This window comes from Mobula hypostoma, chromosome 16 (genome assembly GCF_963921235.1).
Source record: "Mobula hypostoma chromosome 16, sMobHyp1.1, whole genome shotgun sequence".
Lineage (NCBI taxonomy): Eukaryota > Metazoa > Chordata > Chondrichthyes > Myliobatiformes > Myliobatidae > Mobula > Mobula hypostoma.
In genome coordinates, this window is record NC_086112.1 from 37,686,990 (window position 1) to 37,713,669 (window position 26,680).

The 26,680-nt window shown below is 39.6% G+C and overlaps 1 protein-coding gene across 7 annotated transcripts in view; it reads right to left on the bottom strand.

The window, feature by feature from the left end:
- Positions 1–537: 537 nt before the first annotated feature.
- The window catches only part of LOC134357338 (protein prune homolog 2-like), a 338,972-nt gene continuing 312,829 nt past the window's right edge, over positions 538–26,680 (bottom strand). For 3 of the 7 annotated variants that reach the window (XM_063068777.1, XM_063068775.1, XM_063068776.1), the window contains exons 8-12: positions 20,658–20,756; positions 12,676–12,711; positions 11,580–11,621; positions 5,047–5,115; positions 538–4,147 (exon numbers count right to left, since the gene is read on the bottom strand). In XM_063068777.1, coding sequence (XP_062924847.1) covers positions 4,114–4,147; positions 5,047–5,115; positions 11,580–11,621; positions 12,676–12,711; positions 20,658–20,756 — 280 coding nt within the window. In that variant the 3' untranslated portion in view covers positions 538–4,113. The remainder of the gene's footprint in view (positions 4,148–5,046; positions 5,116–11,579; positions 11,622–12,675; positions 12,712–20,657; positions 20,757–26,680) is intronic. The other 4 variants (XM_063068771.1, XM_063068772.1, XM_063068773.1 and 1 more) reach the window with 4 other exon arrangements.

A 26,680-nucleotide genomic window follows, 5' to 3' on the forward strand; every position in this document is an offset into this window, starting at 1 on the left:
ACATGTGGCAAATAAACCTGAATATGAATCTGAACTACATAACTTCATCTTTGTATTACATTTCATCTACTCTTTCTCTGTGTGCCACAGCTATCAAAACTGCTTCCTACATTTTGTAACTTCAAATCAACCACAAAGATAAACCCAAGTCATTGACATTTATTGAAATTAATAATGGCTCTCATACCACCCCCACTGGAGTTATGTTATGTGCATTCCTTTGCATAGAACATAGAATAGTACAGCACAGTACAGGCCCTTCGGCCCACAATGTTGTGCCGACCCTCAAACCCTGCCTCCCATATAAGCCCCCACCTTAAATTCCTCCATATACCTGTCTAGTAGTCTCTTAAACTTCACTAGTGTATCTGCCTTCACCACTGACTCAGGCAGTGCATTCCACGCACCAACCACTCTCTGAGAAACCTTCCTCTAATATCTCCTTTGAACTTCCCACCCCTTACCTTAAAGCATGCACATTTCTTTAATTGCCTATTATGTAAAGTCACAGAAAGAAAACAGTGTCACACATAGGCGAGCACAACATTTAATAGTGCAAATTATCATTCTTTTTAAGGACATGTAGTTTCACAATTTCTTTACATAAAGGATCACCTTGCCATTGATTTTTCAAAGTACGACTGCTTAAGTACAACTATAACAGACGTCCTTGGTTGACAGTGGCTGTAGGACAATGTAGGAAATATAGCTACAAATAACGTGTTGTTATTTCGTCCAATGAAACTGTAGCCACCGCCAAGTTTGGACATATTCTCTTATCTGATGGGCATCTTTAAAGTTCGACATGTTTCCAACAATGGAAAAACAGCATTTTTAGATTGAGACATCTCTATGTCACATAACAAAGATATCTAGCTTAAGAAAGAATCATGCTTATATTGATCATTACTAACCTGCACCATTCTGAATTCTGTGCCACAAACATGGCACAAAAAGAATGAGAATGTTAAGTCACTTGTCATAGAGGAATTATTTTCCATTCTGAAACAGCTTCGTCATTTTTGCAAACACGATAGATAAAGTTTATTGATTAAAATTGCCAAGTCATTTGTACAGAATGACAGTGTAACTCACTTAGACAATTTGAAACATAAATAAAATACAATGGGACACATTATAGGTAATATCCAAGTTGACTGTTGTTGCAAACTTCAGCGGATTTTATAACAAAATCTAAGGTCAGATTGAATATTACTATTATGATAGAATTTTAAAAATTCTGCTATGTTTTGCAATAATCTAATGGTCTTAAACATGTAAGAATTTAGCTAGAGAAAACCGGAACTCCATTTTACTTTTCAAAACATATATTGGATTCCATTAGAAGCAAATTCTGTAAGTAACCAAGAATTGTTTTGTAGATTTTTACCAATCAAACAGATTGCTTGTAAAGGGAAAGGTGCAGGAAGCTTGCCCATGAAGTTTAATTACAAGAATATCTCAGAGATCTGATTTAAAAAAACAATCCTGGAGGTCTGTAGATACAATAGTGAGGGCAGGTTTTGAAATACAGTAAATGCATTTGAGAAGAGAGGCTCTAGCCATACAATTGGCAAATGAAATAGTCATGGAAGTTGATTAAATTAAAATATTTCAAATTGAAAACAATTAAATCAAACACATATTTAATTGTAATCCTTCCTAGAGTACAATGGCTCTCTAACACAAGAACTTTTAGAATATTTTGACTGGTAGAAGAGAATCACATAAATCTTAAGGGAGAGTGTTTAATTTGCTAAGAAAATCTTAAATCAAATGAATCAATGTGCAGGTGAATTGTCCACCTGAATCATACTGTCGTGGAAATGGAAAGACAATGGTGGGTCATACAAAATGATTAGTAAAATGCCATTGTATGAGTTTTCAGAGGTGACATCCGAGTAACAGATTTAAAAAAAAGTAATCTGCTCTGTAGTCTCTAATATTTTCAGGACATGATTTTGCTCTACATTGGTAACAATATTAACTGCAACCTACTTCTCTCAAGGGAAGAAATGGTTCTAATTTACTGAGAGAGATCGTATTTTAATTGTTTAATGTCATTATACAGGTATCACTTTCACTTATGGAATAAATAAAGCAAAAGCTGTAAAAAATACCATATTTGACATGAAAGAACCTTTCCAAATACCACTCACCAAGTGTGTATGACAGTAAATGCTGTCCTGGTTTACAAAGCATGCTATCAGTTGTAACCTATTTTATAGAAGGTACAATTATGATGAAAAAGTAGCACATTTTGCTCTTTAAATCAACTACACCTAACCCTACTGTATTAATTATTTCACATTCCCGTTGAAAGCTTTCCCACAAGCAATAAACTCAACCATTGAAGAATTCCTAAATTTGTGCCTACCTAACAGTGATTAGTTAATTATACCATTATTAGCTTTGCTATTGGTTATTGTGCAATTAATTTTTTTCCCTTAGTAAACTTGATTAAAAGCAGGCCAATAGATCTAGCAATACATTGGGACAAAAAGATTATAAACTAGCAATGATAAATGCCCAAAACTACTGTATTTGTAGGGATTGGTGAAGCTGAAAATCGCCAGTAAAGAAATGGTATTCAATTTGGATATCTCAACATTACCACAAAAATTAAATGTGTTAGGTTTGGCAATCTCAAATATACTGTATTTTGTGTCCTCAACTAACTAGAAACATTCTTTGAAATAACAGTTTGATTTTTATTTGCAGAAATCTCAAGGATAACAGGTCAGAAAAAGGATGCTTACACTCCAAGATGTGAGCATCACCGATACCGTGAACACTTACTGCCAAGCCTAGTTTGCTGGAATAAGCATATGACTCTTGCTTTAACCGCAGTTGTCCAAGTGGAGAGCATTCTTCAACAGTGCATTAAGCTAGAGTAACAGGATCTGACCAAGCAATGAAAGCAAGGTGATGAATTTGAACAGTAAGCTGGCAACAAAAAAAAATCAAAAAGAAAATACTTTTTGTTTTTTGGACTACATTAAATTAGTCGGAACAAAATCATCAAATTGTCATGCATTGAATGAGTTATGTTTAGGATTAGCTATTTTAATTACAGTACATTCAGAAGAATGTACTTAATCCAAAATGAAGATTGCCCGTGATTTGAAAAATTGCTAGTTCAAATGAATATAATTTCATGGATTTGCTAGTTTTAAGGTTGTGTAATCACGAGTTGCCTTTCTAACTGTCCCTTTGATTAAATTCCAGTTCACCAGTTGTCTTTGTAGAGATACAGAATAACAAGGGCCAGAAGACACAAGTGAATAGGATATAGTATGATAATGCTGAGATACCGATGACTCCAATCTCTCAGATAAAGTAGGTAGCTGAAAGTGGCCATGAAACTTATTTTTTTTAATGTTTTGCAAATAACTATGCTGTAAAGTATTTTGATAGGAATAAGTTTCCAATATGCTTCAAAGTAATCAGATGAAAATAAATCACCCCCATTAACTATTACACAAACAATTCTAAAGATATATACAAGATAGCATGACAAAATTCCTAAAATGCATCTTATATGGTCTAATTTCAGGAGATTGTCAAGCAAATGTCTATATTGGCTTTCAAAGATTTCATGTAAATGTTTTATAGTTCTAAAATAAACAGCTCTTCAATTATACCCTTCAAGAGTGAAATATCTCTAACTATAACACAGGCATCCTCTAGCCTGTGATCTCATGCAAAAGGATGAAATGGCAAATGATGCTCACTGGGAAAGCCAGTGATGTGGGAGTTGTTAGGCAGGCTGGTGGAGTGGGGCAGTCAGATGAAAAGAGGCACTACTCTTTAGTTTGGCATCGTAAGTTTCTTTTTAATATGGCAATGCTAAGGTGTTCTTTTTAAATATACAATTACTTTGAAATAAACATTTAAGTAGATGCATATTATTGCCACTTATCACAATATTCTTTATGACATTTTATTCACAGGCACAACTCTTAGTCTCAACTTATGTCTCACGGATAACACTTCATAAATATGAATAAGCAATATGTAAAAAGGTAAATCAGGATGTGATGAAGGAGTTGCTGTTGTTAGTTAGAAAGAAAAATATACGTATGTGGTGTTTGTGATTCCATGTTCAGCTGGTTACTCCGGATGTTTATCAACTGTTGTTTCAGCTCTAGGTAAAAACAAACACAGAAACAAGTTATGGCAAACTTGCAGTAAGGAAGTACTAGAATAGAAATACATACACCTTCTCCAAAATTAGACTTTTGGGGCAAAGACATAGTAACTTCAATAATTACTGCACTAGCCGAGGTTAAATATGGCAATTGATTGTGAAGGCATATTTTTTAAATGTTAAATCCACCTGCCTCATCAGGAGAAGTAAAAAGCTCAATCAATTGTTAATGTTGCTGATTTCAAGTTATAGGCATGGCAATATAGCAAAAGACAGGTAATCTCAAAACTTTTTTTATAGTGTAATACTTAAAGTTAGGGTGACTTTATTATTATTTATCAAATTAGTTAAACTGAATGTTGCACCACATTGATAGCAATTCACAAACAAAATGCAGATTTTTATTGATTGAGGAATTCACATAAAAATGGTAAAAATATTGCTATAATGGGCCAGAACTATTATGACCGCAAACACGAGGAAATCTGCAGATGCTGGAAATACAAAGCAACACACAAAAAATGCTGGTGAACCCAGCAGGCCAGGCAGCATCTATAGGAAGAGGTAGACTGTACCTGTGCCTGGCCTGTTGCGTTCACTAGCATTTTTTATGTGTGTTGCAGAAGTATTATGAGTTGTTTTGCAGAGCATATATTTTTGACAATGCTTTTCAACATTAAGCTAGAAAAAAAGGCTCTACCTGAATTGAAAATAAATTGGAATAGGGTATTATGTTTCAGTATCATCCAAGGGACTTAAACTAATAAATCCACAAAGCACAATGCATCAACACAACACAACAAAGAATATATCAAGCAATAAATAGATCTGTACAGCCATGCAACTGAACACAGGACACTGGAGTTGATTCATTCCAATCATTAAACTATCCTTACACTTGTTCATCCGAAGATGCTTCTGATTCAATCGACAACCTGCTGGTTTTATTGTGACAAAAATAAATGTACCAATAAAAACAAAGGGAACAAGAAGGAAAGTTTAGTATATTGACATGTCTGAGGCACTACAGTTAAATTAGCCAAAATGAACAATTCTGAAACAGAGCATATAATATGATTCTAACAAGGGGAATTGAGCCGTAACTGAATAAAGCAATTGCACGTATGTTGCTTGTCAGATTACCCACTTCCTTCAGAGCAGAAACGAAGTATTATATTCATCTAAATTCGTTTTGGTTCTTTACATTATTAAGCATTCCTTGCACAGGAATTTCATGTACAGGAAGTGATCAGCATGCTTAAATAGTTCTAAAAGCAGCTGCTAAGAACTCAAATTAGGAGGCAGTTTTCCTTTTTCCATCGTAGGGTATGTCCAATTCACCATTTTAATAAAGGTTAATAGCAGGAGACCTAGAGTATTGTAGTGCCTAGACATACACAAAAATTCCAGGAAAAATTTTCCACAATTTTACAAAATACTAACCTGCACCATTAGTAAACTTCCCCGCTAATTATTCATCCAGGGATGTCAAATCACTAGTTAATAGGATCAAATGGAATTGACTGGGTAAACTCCAGGCCAGTTTGCTCTCTATTCCATGTCCCAGTAATGAGACAGAAATGTAGAATTATCATTCACGGGGACAGATTTGAATTTCTCTAACTCCAAATACTATCAGAAGGTTAATGATACTAAACAAATTGCACTTGTGCCCCATCTTACTGGATTCCAGTAAGATGGCAGCGCATTTGATCGCAAAGGCTTCTATAGGGTCAACCAATGGTGTTCTCTATTTTTAAATGTATTTTTTATGATTGCAAGACCCTGCTGGACACAAAGAACTTAAAGAACTGCAGGTCTACCCCAGCAGTGAGTTGCTCATTGCCGGAGAAACTGAAGGAGCTGGACTTAGTGCAGATCATGCCGCTACTTGCGTCAGAGAGGCGTGATGGAGTCAGTGTGCAAAGGCGGTGGGCAGGCTAACAGCGAGTGATCATCTTGGTTGCTTTACTTGTGATCATCAAACCCTGTTGGATGTGGAATGCTGCAAGTCTGATTCACTGCTTTATTAGCTGATGGCTGTGGTAGATGGCAGGGGTGCTGCTTGGCCTCAATCATCACGTGGACTGGGCCTCAAGCTGCAGGGTCACTTGTACGTGGACTGGGCCTCAAGCTGCAGGGTCGCCTGTATACAGCCACCCGGGAGAGAGGTGTCAGAGTCAGTGCTCTCCACTAAAGGCAGTGTGGCCTTCGTGGCGTCCAAGCTGGTGTCAGTGCTGCATCCCCCACTCCCCACCCCATTTTCACTTGGCAGGGATAAGCTGTATTGTATTCGAATGCAGACTGCTGCAACATTTACGGACTCAGGAACTTGGACTATATTTTTTTATTTGACTCCATTTTACTGATATGTGTTTGCTACCTTATATGTGCATTGTTGTGTGTGTGACTGTTGGTACTGTGTTTTGCACCTTGGCTGCGCTGTTTCTGTTGGCTGTATTCATGGGGTTTCCTGTATGGTTGAGTGACAATTAAACTTGAACATGAAACTTTGCCAGGGCAACATCTTGATACCATGACAATAACAAGTTAGGGTTACGGTTAGTGAGTTGTCAGCATGCTACTTTGTCATCAGAAGTGTCGTGAGACTTGTGGGCTGCCCCAGCACAATTCTCGAACAGTGTTAGTTGTTGATGCAAATAGGATCATCTTAAATCTCTTTGAAAGCTTTTTGGGAAGCTATTCAACCTGTTTTGCAGATATATTAAGTAATACCTGTACACCTTCACACATGCATTCTTTTTAGATTTTTTTGTATGATACATGTTCCATGCCTAGACCACATTTTGAGAAGTCAGATCACTTGTCTGTCCTTTTCCTACTGGCATATAGGCAGAGGAGCGGTTATGGGATTGCTTTGAGTTGGTGGACTGGGCCATGATCAAGGACTCAAAGGATCTGAATGAATACACCACTATTGTCAAGGAGTTTATACAAACAGTCGTAGATGAGTGTATCCCCACAAAATCATCCAAATTCTTCCCCAACCAGAAGGTCTGGATGAACCATGAGATCTCAATCTACTGAAGACCAGAGCAGAGGACTTCAGGTTTGCTGACTCAAAAAGTCACAAGAGGTCCGGGTATGATCTCCAGTAAACCATTCTCGCTTGCAAAGTGGCAATTTGAGACCAAACTTGAATCACTGAAGAATGCTCGAAAGCTGTGGCAGGGCTTGAATGTTATGACCTCTTACAAAGTGAAACTAAGCAACATAGGTGATGACAAGGCTTTGCTCCCAGGTGGGCTCAATGCCTTCTATGCTAGCTTTGACCATCAAAACAAGGAGGAAACTTCACAAACTCCCATAGCCCTTGATGATCCTGTGATTTCAGACACCGAGGCCAACATGAGAGCATCGTTCAGGAGGAAATCATCCAGCCCGGATGCGGTACATGGCCAAGTACTAAAGATCTGCGCTGATCAACTGGCTGGAGCATTCAACGATATCTTTAATCTCTTGCTTTGGGCAGTCTGCGGTACCCATCTGCTTCAAGCAGGCTTCAATTATATCGGTGCCTAAGAATAATGTGGTAACTTGCTTCAATGACTATCATCCAGTGGCACTTACATCCACTGTGATGAAGTACTTGGAGAAGCTGGTGATGAAATATACCAACTCCTGCCTGAGAAGCAAAATAGATGCACTCCAATTTGTGTACCAGCACAACAGGTCCACATGTAGATACTATTTTATTGGCTCTTCACTCAACCCTGGAACACCTGGACAAAAAAGATGCACGCATCAAGATGCTCTTTATCAATTACAATTCGGCATTCAATACCATCACCCCAGAAAAACTAATCAATAACCTTCAAGACCTTGGCCTTTGTTCAATAGGATCTTTGATTTCCTCTTTTGCAAACACCAGTTTGGACTTGCATCAACATCTCCTCTAGGCACAGATGCACCACAAACTATGTGCTTAGCCACCTCCTCTATTCACTTTAAACTCATGCCTGTGAGGCTAAGCACAATTCCAATGCCAACCTTAAGTATGCTGATGACAACACTGTCACTGGCCGAATCAAAGGTGGTGACAAATCAGCATATAGGGGGGAGATTGACAATCTGGGCTGAGTGATACCACAACAACAACCTCTCAATCGGTGTCAGCAAGACCAAAGAGCTGATTACTGACTACAAGAAAAGAAAACCAGTGGTCCATGAGCCAGTCCTCAGCAGGGGATTAGAGGTGGAGAAGGTTAGTAACTTCAAATGCCTCAGTATTATAATTTCAGAGGAGCTGTCCTGGGCTCAGCTCGCAAGTGCAATTACAAAGAAAATACGGCAGCGCCTCCACTTCCTTAGAAGTTTGCGAAGATTTTGCATGACATCTAAAACTTTGACAAACTTGTACAGATGTGTGGTGGAGAGTATATTGTCTGGCTACATCACAACCTAGTATGGAAACACCAATACCCCTGAACAGAAGATCCTACAGAAAGAAGTGGATATGGCCCAGCCCTTCATTGGTAAAGTCCTCCCCACAATATGGAAATATCCGGCTTAAGACCGCGCTACTGAAATTGTATGACAGCTTACTGGTAGTTCAGAGGGCAAGAAATAGGCCTAAAAACATAATTAATCACACTTATTATGAGGTAAACTGCGGTATACAACCACCGCAAACAATGAAGAGGCAAGCACAGGCAAAGTTGACGTGAGGGATGAGCTGTGCGGGCGTGTTCAAAGTCAGGGCGCAACGTGTTCAAGGCGGTTTTGGAGACAGAAGTGGAGTTGGAGCAAGCGGTTCGAAGAGGAGTCGAGGCAGAGAAGTTTTGGTGCCTACCCACTTAAACTGGGTGCGAGGTTGGATTGCTCCAATCGCTGAGCTGATTTGGAGAGGTTGAGAATGGCTTTGGGCTGGGCACTGAAGTCTAGGACCTGCGCTGGGGCTCAGCAGGGCGTGACAAATGCCACTTGGACGATTTAAACACCAGCCCAGGTAGACTGGAAAAGCAGGAAGCCGGGACCAGAGGAAGGGTTGAGCTAATTTCGCTCGTTCTGCCACGATGTTCACTCCTCTCTTCGCGGCACTGAGGCTGAGAGTCTGCTCCCACTGCTACACGCTTCATGTCTGAGAGCTTTGTGGCGGCTTGCTCCACTATATAATGAATTTGAGACCAAGGCTTGGGCCTACTGCGGCTGCTCTGGGATGAACGTCTGTGGACTCAATTTGGTTCAGAATGCTGTTTCTTTCTTTGATTGTTTGCATGTTTTGTGTTGCTTTTCTTTTCCCTCTCTCGCTGTGTATTGGGTGTTGGTCTTTCTTTATTTTAAATTGGGTTTGTCTGTCCTGCTGGGTACAGTCTTTCATGAAAACATTATGCTTCTCGGAATTACTGTGTATCCCCACAAGGAAACAAATCTCAGGGTCGTATATGGTGATATATATGTACTTTAATTATAAATTTATTTTGAACTTTGAACACACTTTTATTTTGAATTAAACACTCTCAGAACATATGCATTTTATTTTTTCTTGCTAACCCCATGGTGCCAGCATCCAACTTGACTAACGGCAACATTCTACAGACAGTTCGTGAAACTATTACTTGTTCTCCTTCTTCTTTTAAATGTACATCTACTACTAATCTGTGCAATAGTAGCCTGTAGTTTACATTTTGATAATGAGTTTACAGGCCTACTGAGTGATCTACCACTTTTGCTGTCTCTGAGGGAATTTGGTGTGGTTGAAAGAGAGGTTGGGAACAGAGTATGCGGCCCAATCCATGATTGGCTCCATTACTCGCTGATTAAGGCATTGAGTAAGATTGAAATCAGCAAGGATGAGAGCAGAAGTCAAGCAGGTGTTCAGTGTCATCTGACTGCGTTTGACCGGTCTCACACTCCCTCTTGCTCGCTGCTGCCAGAGTAAGGTGTAGGAGTCTTGGGGTCTTGGGCTAGGTTTGATAGGCATGATTTCTAGATTGCACTCGTTTTTAGAGGTCTCTGCAATTCATGCCATATATGTTTCTGGTTTCTGTTTGCACCTTTTATTTGTTGCTATTTTGTGTGATTTTGATCGGGGCGCTTTGACACAGACTAGCTCTGCAGCCTCCAGTCTACAGAGGCCACAGCACTGAACTGGACTGAACTGAACTAAACTGAGCACTTCTAGACTGTTTCAAGGACCCTGTGGCTTGCTGTTTAATATTCTTTGTGTTGTTCACTTGCTTTTTGCCGCTTGCGCGGTTTGTTCTTCTTTTTTTCCATGTTGGGCATTTTATGTTTTCTTTGAACAGGTTCCATCGTGTTTCTTTGCTTTGTGGCTACCTGCAGGAAGACGAATCTCAGGGTTGTATACTACATACATACTTCGATAGTAAACGTACTTTGAAGCTATGTAGGGATGGTTAATATTCAACCATATTCATGTGGAACAAAAGTTACCTGTCAGTCACATCAACTTTGAATGAGAAATATGCCTTCTCAAATGCACCAAACAAACCACCCGGTTCTTTTTCTATAATAATCTGATATCTCCACTTAATGCTAGGAGGTTTTGCACTTTCAAACTGAACTCAAAATCTCAAGCAGGTATGATGACATTCGAGTTGTCAATAAGCTTCAAATTTGACCTAATTTGATCCAAGGTTAAATGTAAGAGCAGTGCATAGTACATCTTGACAATAAGGCCAGCTTTCTTTAATTATTATGATACAGATTTTCTTTTTCACTTGGCTCAAGTCAAGGAATCAATTAAATTACCGAAGGAACTCAGCAAGTCAGACAACATCTATGGAGGGAAGCGGACAGTCGACATTTCAGGTCAACACCTTCTTTAGAACCGGGAAGAGGGGAAAGAAGTGAAGCAAAAGCTGGTGGGTGATAGGTGGATCCAGGTGAGGGGAGTGATCGGGGAATAATGTAAGAAGTTGAAAGGTGTTAGATGAAAGTGACAAAGTGCTGAAGGAGGAGGAATCTGTTACAAGACAACAGTGGTTTATGGAATAAAGGGAGGGAGTGGGGAGGGGAACCAGTGGAAGGAGTGTGGAATGTGAGAGAAATTATTTGGAATTCTGGCAAGGCACATGCTATAGTTATTTTAACACTGATACTCTGTGATCTAATATTCTCTGTACATACTGCTTATTTATTAAATTGAATATTTTTTCTCTAGTTTATAGCCTATGTTGTACTTTGATCATACTGAATTAACTGTCTTACGAAATATACATACCTATAAGAGGACATGATAAATTTAGTTAGCTAAATACTACCATAAGACTTTGAACTTGAATTGCAGAATAGCTTCATTACCAGATAACAGCTAATTACCAGTAGGTAAAGCCTCTCTCCAGTTTTTAGGGAGAAGGTGATATTTAACACAACACTGAGTATAATTAATAAGTAATAAGGAAGTATACATGTTTTTAAATCTGGAGAGATACGTGCACTGGCTTACTTTGTTGTGTCCGATGCTTCTTTTAGTTCTTCATCTAATCTGTAGAGTAAAAACATGAAAAATAAGAATTTAAAAATTGTGATGTAACTGTAAAAGATATTATTTTTAGCATGCTGCTCCAAAATTTGGATTTTAATCTTTTAAGCACTATAACTATTGTTTTCCATTGAGAATGTTTACAATATCATTCATCTGCTGTCTGTCAGTATTTGTCAATGTTCATTAGTGACAAGCACACAGAAAACCGCATACAACTGCAACACATCTTTTCCAAAAATAACATGCGTATTAAAGAGAGCTGAAAGTGCAGCCACTTTGTCAAAAATTGTTAATACTCAGCATTCAGTAACCTGGCAAAGCAAAAGATATGTGTTCTGGGTTAGAGAAGGAAAATCCCTCATGTAAAGGAAACCAAAAGCTTGGTGTCAGTACCTCCGGCTTATTTAGGGGAGTCAGGAAATGACCCATCCTCTGAGTCCTCTACCTATTTCTGATAAATATTGATCTCCACAATGTTGGTGACGGGCAACATGATGTTCATAGTGCCCTGAATATCAAGGGCAAGTGCCTAGATCCACTCTTTTTGGTGATGTTCTTTGCTGGATATTTACATAAGATTTACGCCACATTCACTTATGTGAATGCTCAGATTCACTACAGTCTAACTTCCCTATCTATCTGATCTGCAGCCATGCAGATATTTGAAATATTTTAACAAAAACCTTTGATTCTTGTCGTGTGCACTCCCTTTATAATCTTTCTTCCACTATGCTGTCTGTCCCATTGCTGCCTATTCCCGGGAACATGCTGATCACCTACCCTGCTGCCCAACGTGTCATTCAGTATCAGAATTCTGCCTGCTTAAGTCCTGTGAAATGACTTGGAATAATATACTGCATTAAAAGTGTTGTCTGTCACTGCCCATGAAGTTATATTCCGCCATTGCATTTACTTTCTTCAGAGAAGGGGACAGAAGGAACACAGAAGAACAGCACATTCAAGCAGCTTTAGCTATTGTTGAGTTTAAGATTAATTTGCTGCAAAGGAGGGCAATGCTACAGCATATGACGTTGCTTGGAAATCCATAATTTACCTCATCCTTCTTTTTATACACTTTTCTTCTTCATACCTTTTAGGAAATAAGTCATTAAACCAAAGTTAGGAAAAGGACAAACACAAACAGATACACAGGCAGAAGAAATCACCTTTAGGACATCAGTTGAAATGAAGAACAACATATTAATGATTCAATAAAAAGTCTTGGTTTTAGACATAGATAAGAACATTTAAGCATTACTATCGTCACAAAAAAATGCTCCCGCCCCAACACCTTCTATGCCACTGATCTACAAGAGTATTAGGCTTTACATATTAAAGTGAGAATCCAGACACTCAGTAACAAATATATACTTCATAGCAAACTACTTTCATATGTGATACATACAGTCTAGCCACAAAATGCTTTAAGTAAAAAAGTTTGGAGGAGGAGGTTTATATCATGGATATAATAAAGCCACTCATTAAATTGTCAAGTCATTCATTTAAGTATAACCATTCCTGCTAAAAGGTCTGAAAACTCATATTATTTCTTTTATATAATACAAAAATCACAATGTTTAATTTAAACTGTTATATTTTGAGTAATGCTGTGCAGCAAAAAGCAAAAATAAACTGCTGTATAAACAGGTGAATGCATTTTCCAGGAAAAGGAAGGTTACTTGAAGATAATACCCCAAGTAAATGGGCCACTTATCTTTCTAAAGATTAACATGGTAGTGCTTCTTATGAAAAATTCTGCATGAGTACAAGTATCATTGGATGAAGGGGTTATGCCCAAAATGACAATGTAATTTTCCTTCTGATTAGCATTGATGGTCTTTCAGTACACTCAGTGACCACTTTATTAGGTGCACTTGTACTCCTGCAAATATCTAGTCAGCCAATCATGTGCCAGCATAAAAGCACACAAACATGAGATTAGATTAAACTTTGTCATTGTGCTGAGTACAGATACAAAGCCAATGAAATGCAGTTAGCATCTAACCAGAAATGCAAAGAATAGGGTTATTTACAAAATAACTGAGAATAAAAAGTAAGTGCTACAGCACACAAATATAAAAGTACTGAGACAGTACAATATGGATGCAATACTGCTTAGCGTTGTGATGTGAGGTTCAGCAGGGTCACAGCCTCAGGGAAGAAGCTCCTCCTGTGCCTGCTGGTGCGGGAGCAGAGGCTCCTATAGTGCCTATCGGATGGGAGGAGAGTAAAAAGTCCATGGTTAGGGTGAGATGCATCCTTGATAATGCTTTTCACCCCGCTCAGGCAGCATTTATGGTAGATGCTCTCAATGGTGGGCAATTGGGTGCCGATAATCCGCTGGGCAGTTTCCACCACACGCTGGAGTGCTTTGCAGTCTGATACAAGACAATTGTAATACCACACTGAGATGCAGTTGGTGAGTATGCTTTGAATGGTACAGCGGTAAAAGTCCATCAGTATCCTGGGACAGAGGTGAGCTTTCTTGATGCTCCACAGGAAATAGTTGAGAGGTTCAGTTGTTGTTCAGACCAAATATTAGAAAAGCGAAGAAATACGATCTTAATCCCATGGAATGATTGTTGATGCCACACTGGGTCGTTTGAATATCTCAGAAACTTCTGACCTCCTGGGATTTCCACACACACGCACAACAGTCTCTGCAGTTTACAGAGAATGGTGCGATAAACAAAAGAACATCTAGTGAGCGGCAATTCTGTGGGCAAAAACACCTTGCTAATGAGGGTGGTCAGAGGTGAATGGCCATACTGGTTCAAGCTGACAGTAAAATGACAGTAATTCAAATAACCACACATAACAACAGTGGTGTGCAGAAGAGCATCTCTGAATACATAACACATCAAACCTTGAAGTGGGTGGGCTACAGCAGCAAAAGACCACAGTGGGTTCCATTCCATCCTGTACCTAAAAAAGTGGCCACTCAGTGTATACTTTCTAGCATTTAAAATGAAGAAATTTAACTCTACACTGAATGCATAATTTAACTTTCCACAGGAACCATGAAGTTAAGGCTGATTGAATTTCAATAGTTATGATAATGCAAATGCTCTTTTGGTATTGGATTTCTGTCCACTAAATTATTAAATGAGAGTTGCTTCCTGGTTCACAAAGTCCAGGAATGTATTGAACCATCCATAAAAAGGCTTGTCTAATGGCTTATTACAAGAATTTACTAACTAATTAGGTGAAATAAATTGATAAATTTAATCAATCATGGCAATTAACCTTTATTTTACTAGCACATTACCACAGCTAAATAATTCATACCTTAATCCCAAACTGAACACTACACTGCTGCTAATTAAAATTAATTAAAGGATAAGCTTGGCTAATTCACAGCCTTGTCATGTTTGTCATTTTAGCATTTTCTCTCTTTTTTGATTGCAGTTTACCATAAGTGCAATGTTTTTCAAAACCTGCATGTTAATTGCGATAGGAGTATCATCAGTGTAGCAATGCAAGGGAACTAAATTAACATGTACCCAATCAAAATTACAAAACTTATAAAGCCTCCTGATTAAAAACAACATTTTAAATAATTTTTCATCCTTAAACTGTTGGCCTTGACCACTGTTATACCACAGTCCACGAAAGGCTTCTCTATTTGTTTTCTAGTTTGAAATTTATGTTGTTCAAAATTCTCAATCAGATGACCAGCACACCTTGCCAAAGACCACTGAAGAACCTTAAACAAGGTTATAAGGAATAAATTTGATGAGGGTATAAGTGCAGTACAGAGTGTTACTTAAGGATGTTTTTCTGTCAGAGCAGCATTTTAAAGGATACCTTACTAACCTATTTCTTAATATTCCAGTGCTTAGGAGTACAATTATGAATCAAAGGTATTTTGGAAGCAAATCAGTAACAGTAACATAATATTTGAGGACTCAGACCAATCCTCACATGCTAATTTCATCAAACAGATGGGGTTGATAAAAAGCCTGATAACAATTGATTGCAAGTCAATTCAGGAGAACAAACTTCAACAGGCTCTTAATTGGATGGAAAAATCAAAAGCATCGAGGGCAAAACACAATACTTTTCAATTTATCACCAATTTACAATTAAAACCAGCTATCTTTATTTCTTCCATGAAGCAAGACAATATTTTGGAAACTAAGTCAGCAGTTATTTCAGTACTTTAGGTAAATTAATCATTTACTATCCAGTCAGTCAATTAATCTGTTTAGCATTTGTCAGCTGATTAAGGCAAGTTTTGGTGGAATTCAAATTTGTTTAATTCACAAGACCCAAGATATTCCAAAGTATTTCAACAAAATAAAGCTGCAGTTTGGTATTAATTTATTCCTGGAAAGAAAACTGAGTGTACGGACAAAATAACCATTAATAATTCAAGCAAGCAAGCTAGATTATTTTCAATTCATTATTAATTTATCTATTCAGCTAATATTTCAGTTTATTTTTCCCTTTAAATTAATGTATTGAGCCTTCAAGTGTCCAATATTAACAGCAGACTGTTCAAATAATGGAAAATTACATCACTAAAAGATTACATTCTAATATATGGCATGGTAATAATCTGGATACAGGGAAGAATTCCAATGCAAATACCATAAAAGATGTGCCTTATTAAACACAAAAATGTTGTTGCTAATGGGTTACAAAGATCTTATGTATTAATTTCCTATTGGCTTATTTGGAATTGGCTGATGGTTAAGACAAGTTACAGATTACAGAGAAATAAAGTTGTTGGCAACAAAGTTACAGTAAACTTTGAATAATATAAAGCCACGGAACCAAAAGATATTCTTCTTCCATCATGGTGAATGGAATTAACAGATTTCTCTCTACTAAGACAAATGGTGACACAAAACACCCAGCAGGAGAAGGCGATGAGTAAGTTAAAAATAATGTTTTTGCCCTTAGTATTATTAAGGATTCCATGCATCTATCCAACATCCTCTTTGATTTTCTACCATCAGGTAGGAGACTCCGATGCATAAAGATAAGTATGGTCAGGATGAGAAACAATTTCTTCCTTCAGGCCACGAGGCTTCTGAGCTCCCTGCTGCATTATATTTGAAGTGTCAGTGGTTAATCTGTTCCATACCTTACAATATTTAATTTATGTACTTTAGTTTGTTATTTATGTGCGATTCATCTGTAGCTTTTATCCTAACCTTCATAAGTCATTGTGTGTTATGTGTACTACCATGCTTTACAACCTGGTTTGGAGAAATGTTTTCTTGTTTCGATATGCATTATATGGTTATGTACATTATATACATGTATATAGTTAAATGACAATAAACTTGACTTAACTTGACTTACTCTTTCTGATCATGATCATAATCCAAAGCAACACACACAAAATGCTGGAGGAGCTCAGCAGGTCAGGCAGCATCTATGGAAATACATAAACAGTTGACATTTTGGGCCGGGACCCTTCTTCAGAAGGACTGAGAGGGAAAGGGAAAATGCCAGAATAAAAAGGTTGGGGGAGAGAAAGAGGCTAGCTGGAAGGTGATAGGTGAAGCCAGGTGGATAGGAAAGGTAAAGGGCTGGAGAAGAAGGAATCTGTTAGGAAGGTGGACCACAGGAGAAAGGGAAGGAAGAGGGGATCCAAGGGGAATGATAGGTAGCTGAGAAGAGGTGGAAGGTTAGAGTGGGGAGTGGGGAATAGAGGAAGGGGGGGCATTATTTTTAACCAGGAGGAGAAATTGATATTCATCCCATCAGGTTGGAAGTTACCCAGATGGTATACAAGGCATTGCTCTTCCACCCTGAGGGTAGCTTCATCTTGGCAAAAGAGGAGGCCATGGACCATTATGTCAGAACGGAAATGGCAATCGGAATTAAAATATTTGGCCACCAGGAAGTTCTGTTTGTGGTGGATGAAGAGGAGGTGCTCGATGAAGCGGTCCCCCAATTTGTGACAGGGCTCAAAAATACAGAGGTGACCACATTGGGAGCACCAGACACAATAGACAACCCCAGCGGGATTAGCAGGTGAAATATTGCCTCACCTGGATGGAGTCTTTAGGGTCATGAATAGGGGTGAGGGAGGAGGTGTATGAGCAGGGTTAGGGGAGGTCTAGTGGTAGAACCCCCTTGGAGATGGTAGAAGTGATGTGAAGGCTGAGAGGATGGTAGGGAAGGACAAGAGGAACTCTATCACTGTTACAGTAGTAGGAGGATGGGTTGAGCGCAGATGTTCGGGAAATGGAGGAAATGTGGGTTAGAGCAGCATCATTAGTGGAGGGAGAGGAACCCGATTATTTGAAGAAGGGGGTTATGTCTGATGACCTGGAACGGAAAGCTACGCCCTGGGAACTGATGCCGGGGGGGGCAAAGGAACTGAGAAAAGGGAATAGCATTTTTACCAGAAGATAGGGTGGGAAGAGGTATAGTCCAGATAACTATGGGAACCAGAGTTTTTCTCCAAAGAGATCAATAAAGGGGAGGGAGTTGGACCAAGTGTGTTTAAGGGCAAGGTGGAAATTAGAGGTGAAGTTAGTGAAATTGACGAGCTCAGCACAGGTGCATGAAACAGCACCAATCAATGTAGTGGAAGAAGAGTTGGGGAGCATTACTGGGAAAGGCTTCAAGCTTGGACTGTTCTACATAGCCAATGGAGAGGTGGCATAGCTGGGCCCCATGACAGTGCCCATGGTTATCCATCATTTGGAGATAATGGGCCTGCTGCTGTAACAGTGATAAAGTTCCTCTTGTCCTTACTTACCACCCACCAGCCTTCGCATCCAACACATCATCCTCCGCGCCCCACGTGCTACATCTCCTCCCTCACCTCTTTTCAGGGTCTCAAACAGTCCTTCCAGGTGAGGCGATGCTTCACCTGTGAATTTGCTGGAGTTATCTATTGTGTCCCGTGCTCCCGATGTTGCCTCCTCTACGTTGATGAGGCCAGTCATAAAGTGGGGGACCACTTCATCGAGCACCTCTGCTCCATCTGCTACAAGCAGGATTTCCCGACAGCCAAACATTTTAATTCCAATTTCCATTCCCATTCTAAAATGTTGGTCCATGGCCTCATCTTGTGCCAAGATGAGGCCACCCTCAGGGTGGAGGAGCAACACTTTATATTCTGTCTGGGTAGCCTCTGACCTGAGGGCATGAATATCAATTTCTCTTTCTGGTCAAAAGAATTACCCCCCCTACCCTCCTCTTCCTCTATTCCCCACTCCTCCCCATCTGACCTTTCACCTCTTCTCATCTACCTGTCACTTCCCCCGGGTCCCCTCCTTCCCTTTCTCCCATGGTCCACCCTCCTCTCCTATCAGATTCTTTCTTCTCCAGCTCTTGACCTTTCCCACCCACCTGGCTTCACCTAGTACCTTCCAGCTAGCCTCCTTCCCCTCCCCCCACCTTTTTGTTCTGGTGACTTCTCCCTTCCTTCACAATCCTGAAGACAGGTCACTGCCTGAAATGTCAACTATTTACTCATTGCCATGGATGTTGCCTGGACTGCTGAGTTACCTCAGCACTTTGTGTGTATTTCCACTATCTGCAACTTCCTCGTGTTTATGATCACAATGCATTTCTGATAAAGGAAAAGAGAGAGATATTGAATGAAAACATCTGCAGCTAAATACTTGTTTTTATTATCAATCCTCTGTTGAAAATATTAAAATATTAATGAGCTTGAAAGGGCTGAGAACTTCAAGTTCCTAGGTGCGAACATCACCACTAGGCTGTCGTGGTGCAGCCACACTGATGTCAGAGCCAAGCAGGCTCACTGACATTTCTACCTCATAAGGAGGCCTCAGTAAAGCAGCTTTTATAATCAAAGACCCCACCCACGAACCCCAGACACTCCCTCTTCTTCCCTCTCCCATCAGGCAGAAGATACAAATGGCTGAAAGGACGGATCACAGGCTGAAGGACAACTTTTATCCTGCCATTACCAGTCTCTTAAACAGAGTTCTTGCCCGTTAAAATGGACTCAGTCTCACAATCTATCTTGTTATGACCTTGCACGATATTGTTTACTTGCACTGCACTTTTTTGATAGCTTTTACACTTCATTCTTAATGTTTTACCTGATTCTAGCTCAATGCACTGTGTAATGATTTGATCTGTATGACCAGTATGCAAAACAAACTTCATTGTACATAAACAGAAAACCAATACCAATTTATTTATTTGTCTATGCACATAAATAGATTGAAAAGAAAACAATAATTTTGTTTGTACCAATACTGCTTAAAAAATAGAAACCAATAAAAGAGAAGGAAGATAATTTGCTCTTATGTGAACGGTATAGCAAAAATATGACAAATTTTCATAAAGAATAGTTTTATAGACTGGGTATATTCAGAACATAGAAACATAGAAATCTACAGACCATCACAGGCCTTTCAGCCCACAATTTTGTGTCAACTATGTAACCAACTGGAGAAACTGCCTAGAATTTCCCTACTGCATATTTTTCTAAGTTCCATGTACCTATCTAAGAGTCTTTTAAAAGACCCTATTGTATCTGCTTCTACCACCTTCGCTGGCAATGCATTCCACGCACCCACCACTCTCTGTGTGAAAAACTTACCTCTGACATCCCCCTTGTACCTACTTCCAAGCGCCTTAAAACTATGTCCCCTTGTGTTAGTTATTTCAACCCCGGGAAAAAGCCTCTGGCTGTATGATTAATGCCTCTCATCATCTTATATACCTCGATCAGGTTACCTCTCATCCTCTGTCATTCCAAGGAGAAAAGGCCAAGTTCACTCAACCTATTCTCATAGGACATGCTCTCCAATCCAGGTAACATCCTTGCATATACGAATTTATATTTCTTTAGCTAGTCCAAGCACATTTCCCCAACAAAAGCAAGACATCATTCTACATTAAAATTTTTGCATTAATTCAACATTGATTCTGAAATGTATACTCAAAATATATCTGCACTCCGTGACATGATAAAGGTGTTTATGGTAACATTAGAAATAATTAGATTTGATTCTAAATAGGAAATTAATTTTTTTAAAACCTCAAGACTAACACCATTACCTTCTGAATGAGAAATTCACTACTTACTTTCTTATAGTGTCTGGTATCTGAACATGTTGCATGGGGATCAGCTCCTCCAGCTCAGCCAGGCAACTGACATACTTTATCTTACTGCTGAACTTTGAACTGAAACAAAATTTGACACACATTTTTAAATATTTTGATGCCCAATAATAAATAATACCCAGCAATCTGTATAAAACAATTCCTGAATCCATTGTTGACTGGGCAAGACATCCATTAAACTGCACGTTTCTTTTGCCTAACGTTTTTACACTCCAAATAGCTTAAGATTTTACAAGCATGAAAAACTCTTACTCTTCATTTATTTTACTTATTTATTATTTATCGGGAGGAGAAGATGGCGGCGCACCTGCTTGTGCGCAGCTCTCTGGTGAAAAATGATATTGTATCTGTTAAATAGGGGCCGTGGACAATTCTGATTTGATGGAGAATGGACGTGAAAGCACAGAGGAACATCTGGAGAAATTTCTGAAATGCCCGTTCACTGCTGTTGTTACTGTGTGGTCGGGGGCATTCGGAGGGAAGGCCTCAAAATCCCTGGCCTCGCCTGCTTTTGGCGACCGAGAAGGAGGTCGAATCGTTCGGACAGAGATGGTGCTCAGTACTCAGTGCCGGACAGCTGATCAGAGCTCGAAGTTTTCGGATGATTCAGAGTCGGATTGTGGTCGGCATGGCAGGGAGATTTTTTCTTCCTTCTCCTGTCAGCGTGAGATGTGGGACATTTGAGATACTTTGAACTTTACTGTGCTCATGGACTTCTTCATCAGGTTATGGTATTGTTACACTGTTAGTAACTATATGTTGTAATTATGTGGTTTTGTCTGTTTTTTCAGTCTTGGTTTGTCCTGCGTTTTGTGATATCACACCGGAGGAAATAATGTATTATTTCTTAATGCATGCATTACTAAATGACAATAAAAGAGGACTCCGTGCCTTCATAATCATATTTAGAGATACAGCATAGTCATATTTAGAGATACAGCATAGAACAGGCGCTTCCAGCCCAATGATCCATGCCATCTACGTGGTCAAGGGGAGACTGTACAACCTTCTTACAGAGGACACTGGAATTGAACTCTGATCCTCAAGTGTCACACTAACCACTGCACTATCATGATACCCACTTAGGGTTGGAGCATTCTTACTAGGAGAAGCTCAAGAGATGATATGGTATCAGGATTATTCCAACCTGCCCTGATCTCCAGAAAGGTTTCATCCTCTTCTGAATAAGCCAAGAGGAATAGTATTCCCATTCGGAATTATGACTTGAAGCTTCTCCTGCAGGGTCAATCAAATTTTTTTAAAAGGCACTTTAGTGAACAAAACCAGCAAAATATCTCAGGAACACCCTACAGCCAATCACTTGGACCACCAAGGACTGGTAGCGTAGCATGTTGCTATACAGTACAGGTGACCCGGGTTCATTTTGCACTGCTGTAAGGAATTTGTACGTTCTCCCTGTGCCCGCATGGGTTTCCTCTGGATGCTCCAGTTTCCTCTCACTGTCCAAAGATGTTAATTGGTCATTGGTAGGTTAATTGGTCATTGTGATTTGTCCCATGATTGGACTAGGGTTAAGTCAGGGGACTGCTGAGCCAGAGGGCTGTAAGGGCCTATTCCATGCTGTACCTCAAAAAAAAATCACCTTTTACCTTCACTGCAGCTGCAGTGTAGGAACCCCATCTGCACATATCTTCTGCTCTACTTTTAATAAGTATTGGTGATCATCACAAATGCTGGACAGCTGGTGTAGACTAGGAATGATGCTAAATGACCACTAGCTCCACTTCAAATTAATCCATTTATAAGTAATTTCAAAAATAAAATCAGTAATTTAGGTGAGGTGATACAGACAGGGAAAAGAAGGTTTGTGACCTGCATATCTGAATGCAAATTATGTGCCTTTTGTGCTCTAAAATTTAGCATCCATTTCCTGTGATCAAATGGAAAATTAGCTATATTGAAGGGTTGGCATGGTAGCATACAGAGTATGTTTACAACACCAGCGACCCAGGTTTAATTCCTGCCACTGTCTGTAAGGAGTTTTTTAAAAATGTTTTCCCCATCCCCATAACCACATAGATTTCCTCTGAGTGCTTTGATTTCCTTCTACATTCCAAAGACGGACAGGTTAGTGGGTTAACTGGTCACATGGGTGTAACTGGCTGGCGTGGAATGTACTGGAAGGGCCTGTTAGTGTGCTGTATCTCTAAATAATGACCTACACATTCCTGAAGTAATTCTCCTACCAAGAGAAATGCCCAAGGCTGAGAAACTCCCCCTGACATTTTAAAGAATATTCAATAGGTACAATAGAGATAGCCCAGGAAATTATAGACCAGTGAGTCTTACTTCAGTGGTTGGTAAGTTGATGGGAAAGATCCTGACAGGCAGGATTTATCAACATTTGGAGAGGCATAATATGATGAGGAATAGTCAGTATGGCTTTGTCAAAGGCAGGTTGTGCCTTACGAGCCTGATTGAATTTTTTGAGGATGTGACTAAACACATTGATGAGGATAGGGCAGTAGATATAGTGCAAGTGGATTTCAGCAAAGCATTTGATAAGGTACTACATTGCAAGGCTTATTGAGAAAGTAAGGAGGCATGGGATCCAAGATCCTTGCTTTGTGGATCCAGAACTGGCTTGGCCACTGAAGGCAAAGAGTGGTTGTAGAAGGGTCATATTCTACAATGGAGGTCAGTGACCAGTGGTGTGCCTCAGGGATCTGTTCTGGGACCCCTATGCTTCGTGATCTTTAGAAATGACCTGGATAAAGAAGTGGAAGGATGGGTTAGTAAATTTGCTGATAACACAAAGGTTGGGGGTGTTATGGATAGTGTGGTGGGCTGTCAGAGGTTACAGCGGGACATTGATAGGATGCAAAACTGAGCTGAGAAGTGGCAGATGGAGTTCAACCCAGATAAGTGTGAGGTGGTTCATTTTGGTAGGTCAAATATGATGGCAGAATATAGTATTAATGGTAAGACTCTTGGCAGTGTGGAGGATTAGAGGGATCTTGGGGTCCGAGTCCACAGGACATTCAAAGCTGCTGCACAGGTTGACTCTATGGTTAAGAAGGCATACTATGCATTGGCCATCATCAACTGTGGGACTGAGCTTAAAAGCTGAGAGGTAATGTTACAGCTATATAGGACCCTGGTCAGACCCCACTTGGAGTACTGTTCTGGTCACCTCACTACAGGAAGGATGTGGAAACTATAGAAAGGGTACAGAGGAGATTTACAAGAATGTTGCCTGGATTGGGGAGCATACTTTATGAGAATAGGTTGAGTGAACTCAGCCTTTTCTCCTTGGAGCAGCTGAGGATGAGGGGTGACTTGATAGAGGTGTATAAGATGTTGTGGGGCATTGATCGTGTGGATTGTCAGAGGCTTTTTCCCAGGGCTGAAATACTAGCACGAGAGGTCACAGTTTTAAGGCGCTTGGAAATAGGTACAGAGGAGATGTCGGGGTAAGTTTTTTTACGCAGACAGTGGTGAGTGCGTGGAATGGGCTGCGGGCAATGGTGGTGGAGGCAGATATGATAGATTTTTTTTAAGAGACTCCTGGATAGGTACATGGAGCTTATAAAAATAGAGGGCTATGGGTAACCCTAGGTAATTTCTAAAGTAAGTACATGTTCGGCACAGCACTGGGGCCGAAAGGCCTGTATTGTGCTGTAGGTTTTCTATGTTTCTATTTAATGTCAGAGAAATGTGTACAATATACATCCTGAAATTCTTTTTCTTCGCAAACATCCACGAAAACAGAGGAGTGCCCCAAAGAATGAATGACAGTTCAATTTTAAAACCCCAAAGCTCCCCCCCCCTTCACATAGATCTTCTTTCATCTCCATACACCTTATCAACATTTTCAAAGAATAACATTTCCATTCCTGACAGGACTATTTTAGTCTGCAATATGGTTTGATCACAGGTTTTTGTGAAAGGAGTCTCAAAATCTGGAAGAATAAAGTTCTGACAGGGCTTGGCAAAATGCTCAAGGCCATTTCTCACCTCCCCTCCACCCCCCGTCCCAACTGGCTGAAGGGCTTTAAACTAGCAGTTTTAGGATAAAGGAATGAGGGTGTTCCCCCCCTCCCCTTACACACAGAGCTGAGACAATAGGAAATTCTGAAGCCCCAAGGGTTACGAATGTTCTTCTGCTTGAAGAGAAAGGACGGATCTGGGAAATAGACAGAAAAGAGAGGTTGAGGATCTAGATCATACATATTTTTATTGAAAGATAGGTCAGGATCAAATGGTCGTTTTGCCTGCCACTATGTATGTTTACAATGTTCAAGCTATGTGATGGCCAGCACAGGTTAACAAAGCACTAATGCCTGTGAGGAGGCATAGGACAGCTGGAAAAGTGTTGGCAGATGGTATTTAATCTAGATAAGTGTCAGATACTGCACTCCAGGAAGTTAAATTTGGGTAGGAAATATACAGTAAGTGTCAAGAACCTTAGGAGCATTGATATGTAGGGAGACTTGGCATTTAAATCCATTGCTCCCAAAAAGCATTCACACTGACAGACAGGGTAGTGAAAAATGCATTTGGCTTTCCTTCATAGGCCAAGGCATGGATTATAAGTTTGGTTTGTTATGTTGTATCGGCACAAAACATTGATTAGACTGCATCTGGAGCATTGAGTACTGTTCTGGTTGCCACATTACAGGATGGATGTGGCAGCAATAAAGAGTGCAGCAATTATTCATTAGGACAGTTTAGATAGGCTCGTTTAATTCTCTCTAGAATCCAGGAGGCCGAGGAGTGACCTCATAAAGATTTATAACATTACGAGGTGTATAGACAGGGCAGAAACTCAGGAGTCTTTATAACAGGGCAGTGGGGTCTAGAATCAGAGGACAAAAGTTTAAGTTGAGAGGGGGAAAAGTAAGGGCGATCCAAGAGATAAATTCTTCCACAAACAGGGTGGGAATTTTGTGGAATGAGCTTCCAGAGATGATGGGTAGAGGCAGAAACAATTACATTTAAATTGTACTTACATGGTAAATGGTTAAAAAAAAGCATAGCAATATATGGGCCTAATGTGGGCAAATGGGATTAGTGTACACGTACATTGCAGTCGGCACGAAAGAAGTAGACCGAAAGAGCACATTTCTGTACTATATCTCTCACTAATCAGCTTATAAATGTCCAATGCCAGGTACCTGCTCATGGTAAGAATACATTTAGAAGGTAGCTGGGAGGTGATTGCAGGCACTTTCTACTCCAAGAAAACTCCACACTCAAAATTATTATACACTGAATAATGTTTGCATAAAATTCATTTTATTTTATTATAATAAATTATTTAACTGTATAATCAAAGTTATTCAAGAGCCCCCTGACAACATTGAGGATTTTTTAAAACATGAGTACATTCTCGAAGCTTCAATGTGTTTGCAGTAAGCAAATCTCATCCAGGTGCTTTCTAGTGCATCTGTTAAATGTCACGCTTGTTTATTTTTCCAAAACAGGAAACCCTATTAAATAATATTGGATTACAGAATTAAAAATGATACTATTCTCAATTCTCCATTTCTGGTGAAAGCCACTGATCTGAAACACTGATCCTGCTTTTCTTTCCACAGAATGCTGCTTAACCTGCTAGATACTTCCAGGACTTAGAAACTAATCACAGAATTGGGCAGAGTTAATATGGATTTATGAACAAGAAATTATGCTTTTATTTTTGATGTATTAATCAGAAAGGAAATGCAAATAATATGTACTGGACTTTCAGAAGACATTTATGTGACGTGGCATACATGAGATTATTAGATAAAATTAGAGTACCACACTTGATGAGGATTGGTTCAGAAAAAAAAAGAGAAGAGGAACAAACAGGTGATTTTTTGGGTTGAGTAGCAGGGTGTTGCAGGAATTGGTGCTGATTTTACTGGCTAGCAGAGCTGCCACATGGGCCTAATCCTGCTTCTCTACCAATACAAGCTGAAAGCTGTTGACACATCGTTAACAAGAGAAAATCTGCTGAGTCTGGAATTCCAAGCAAC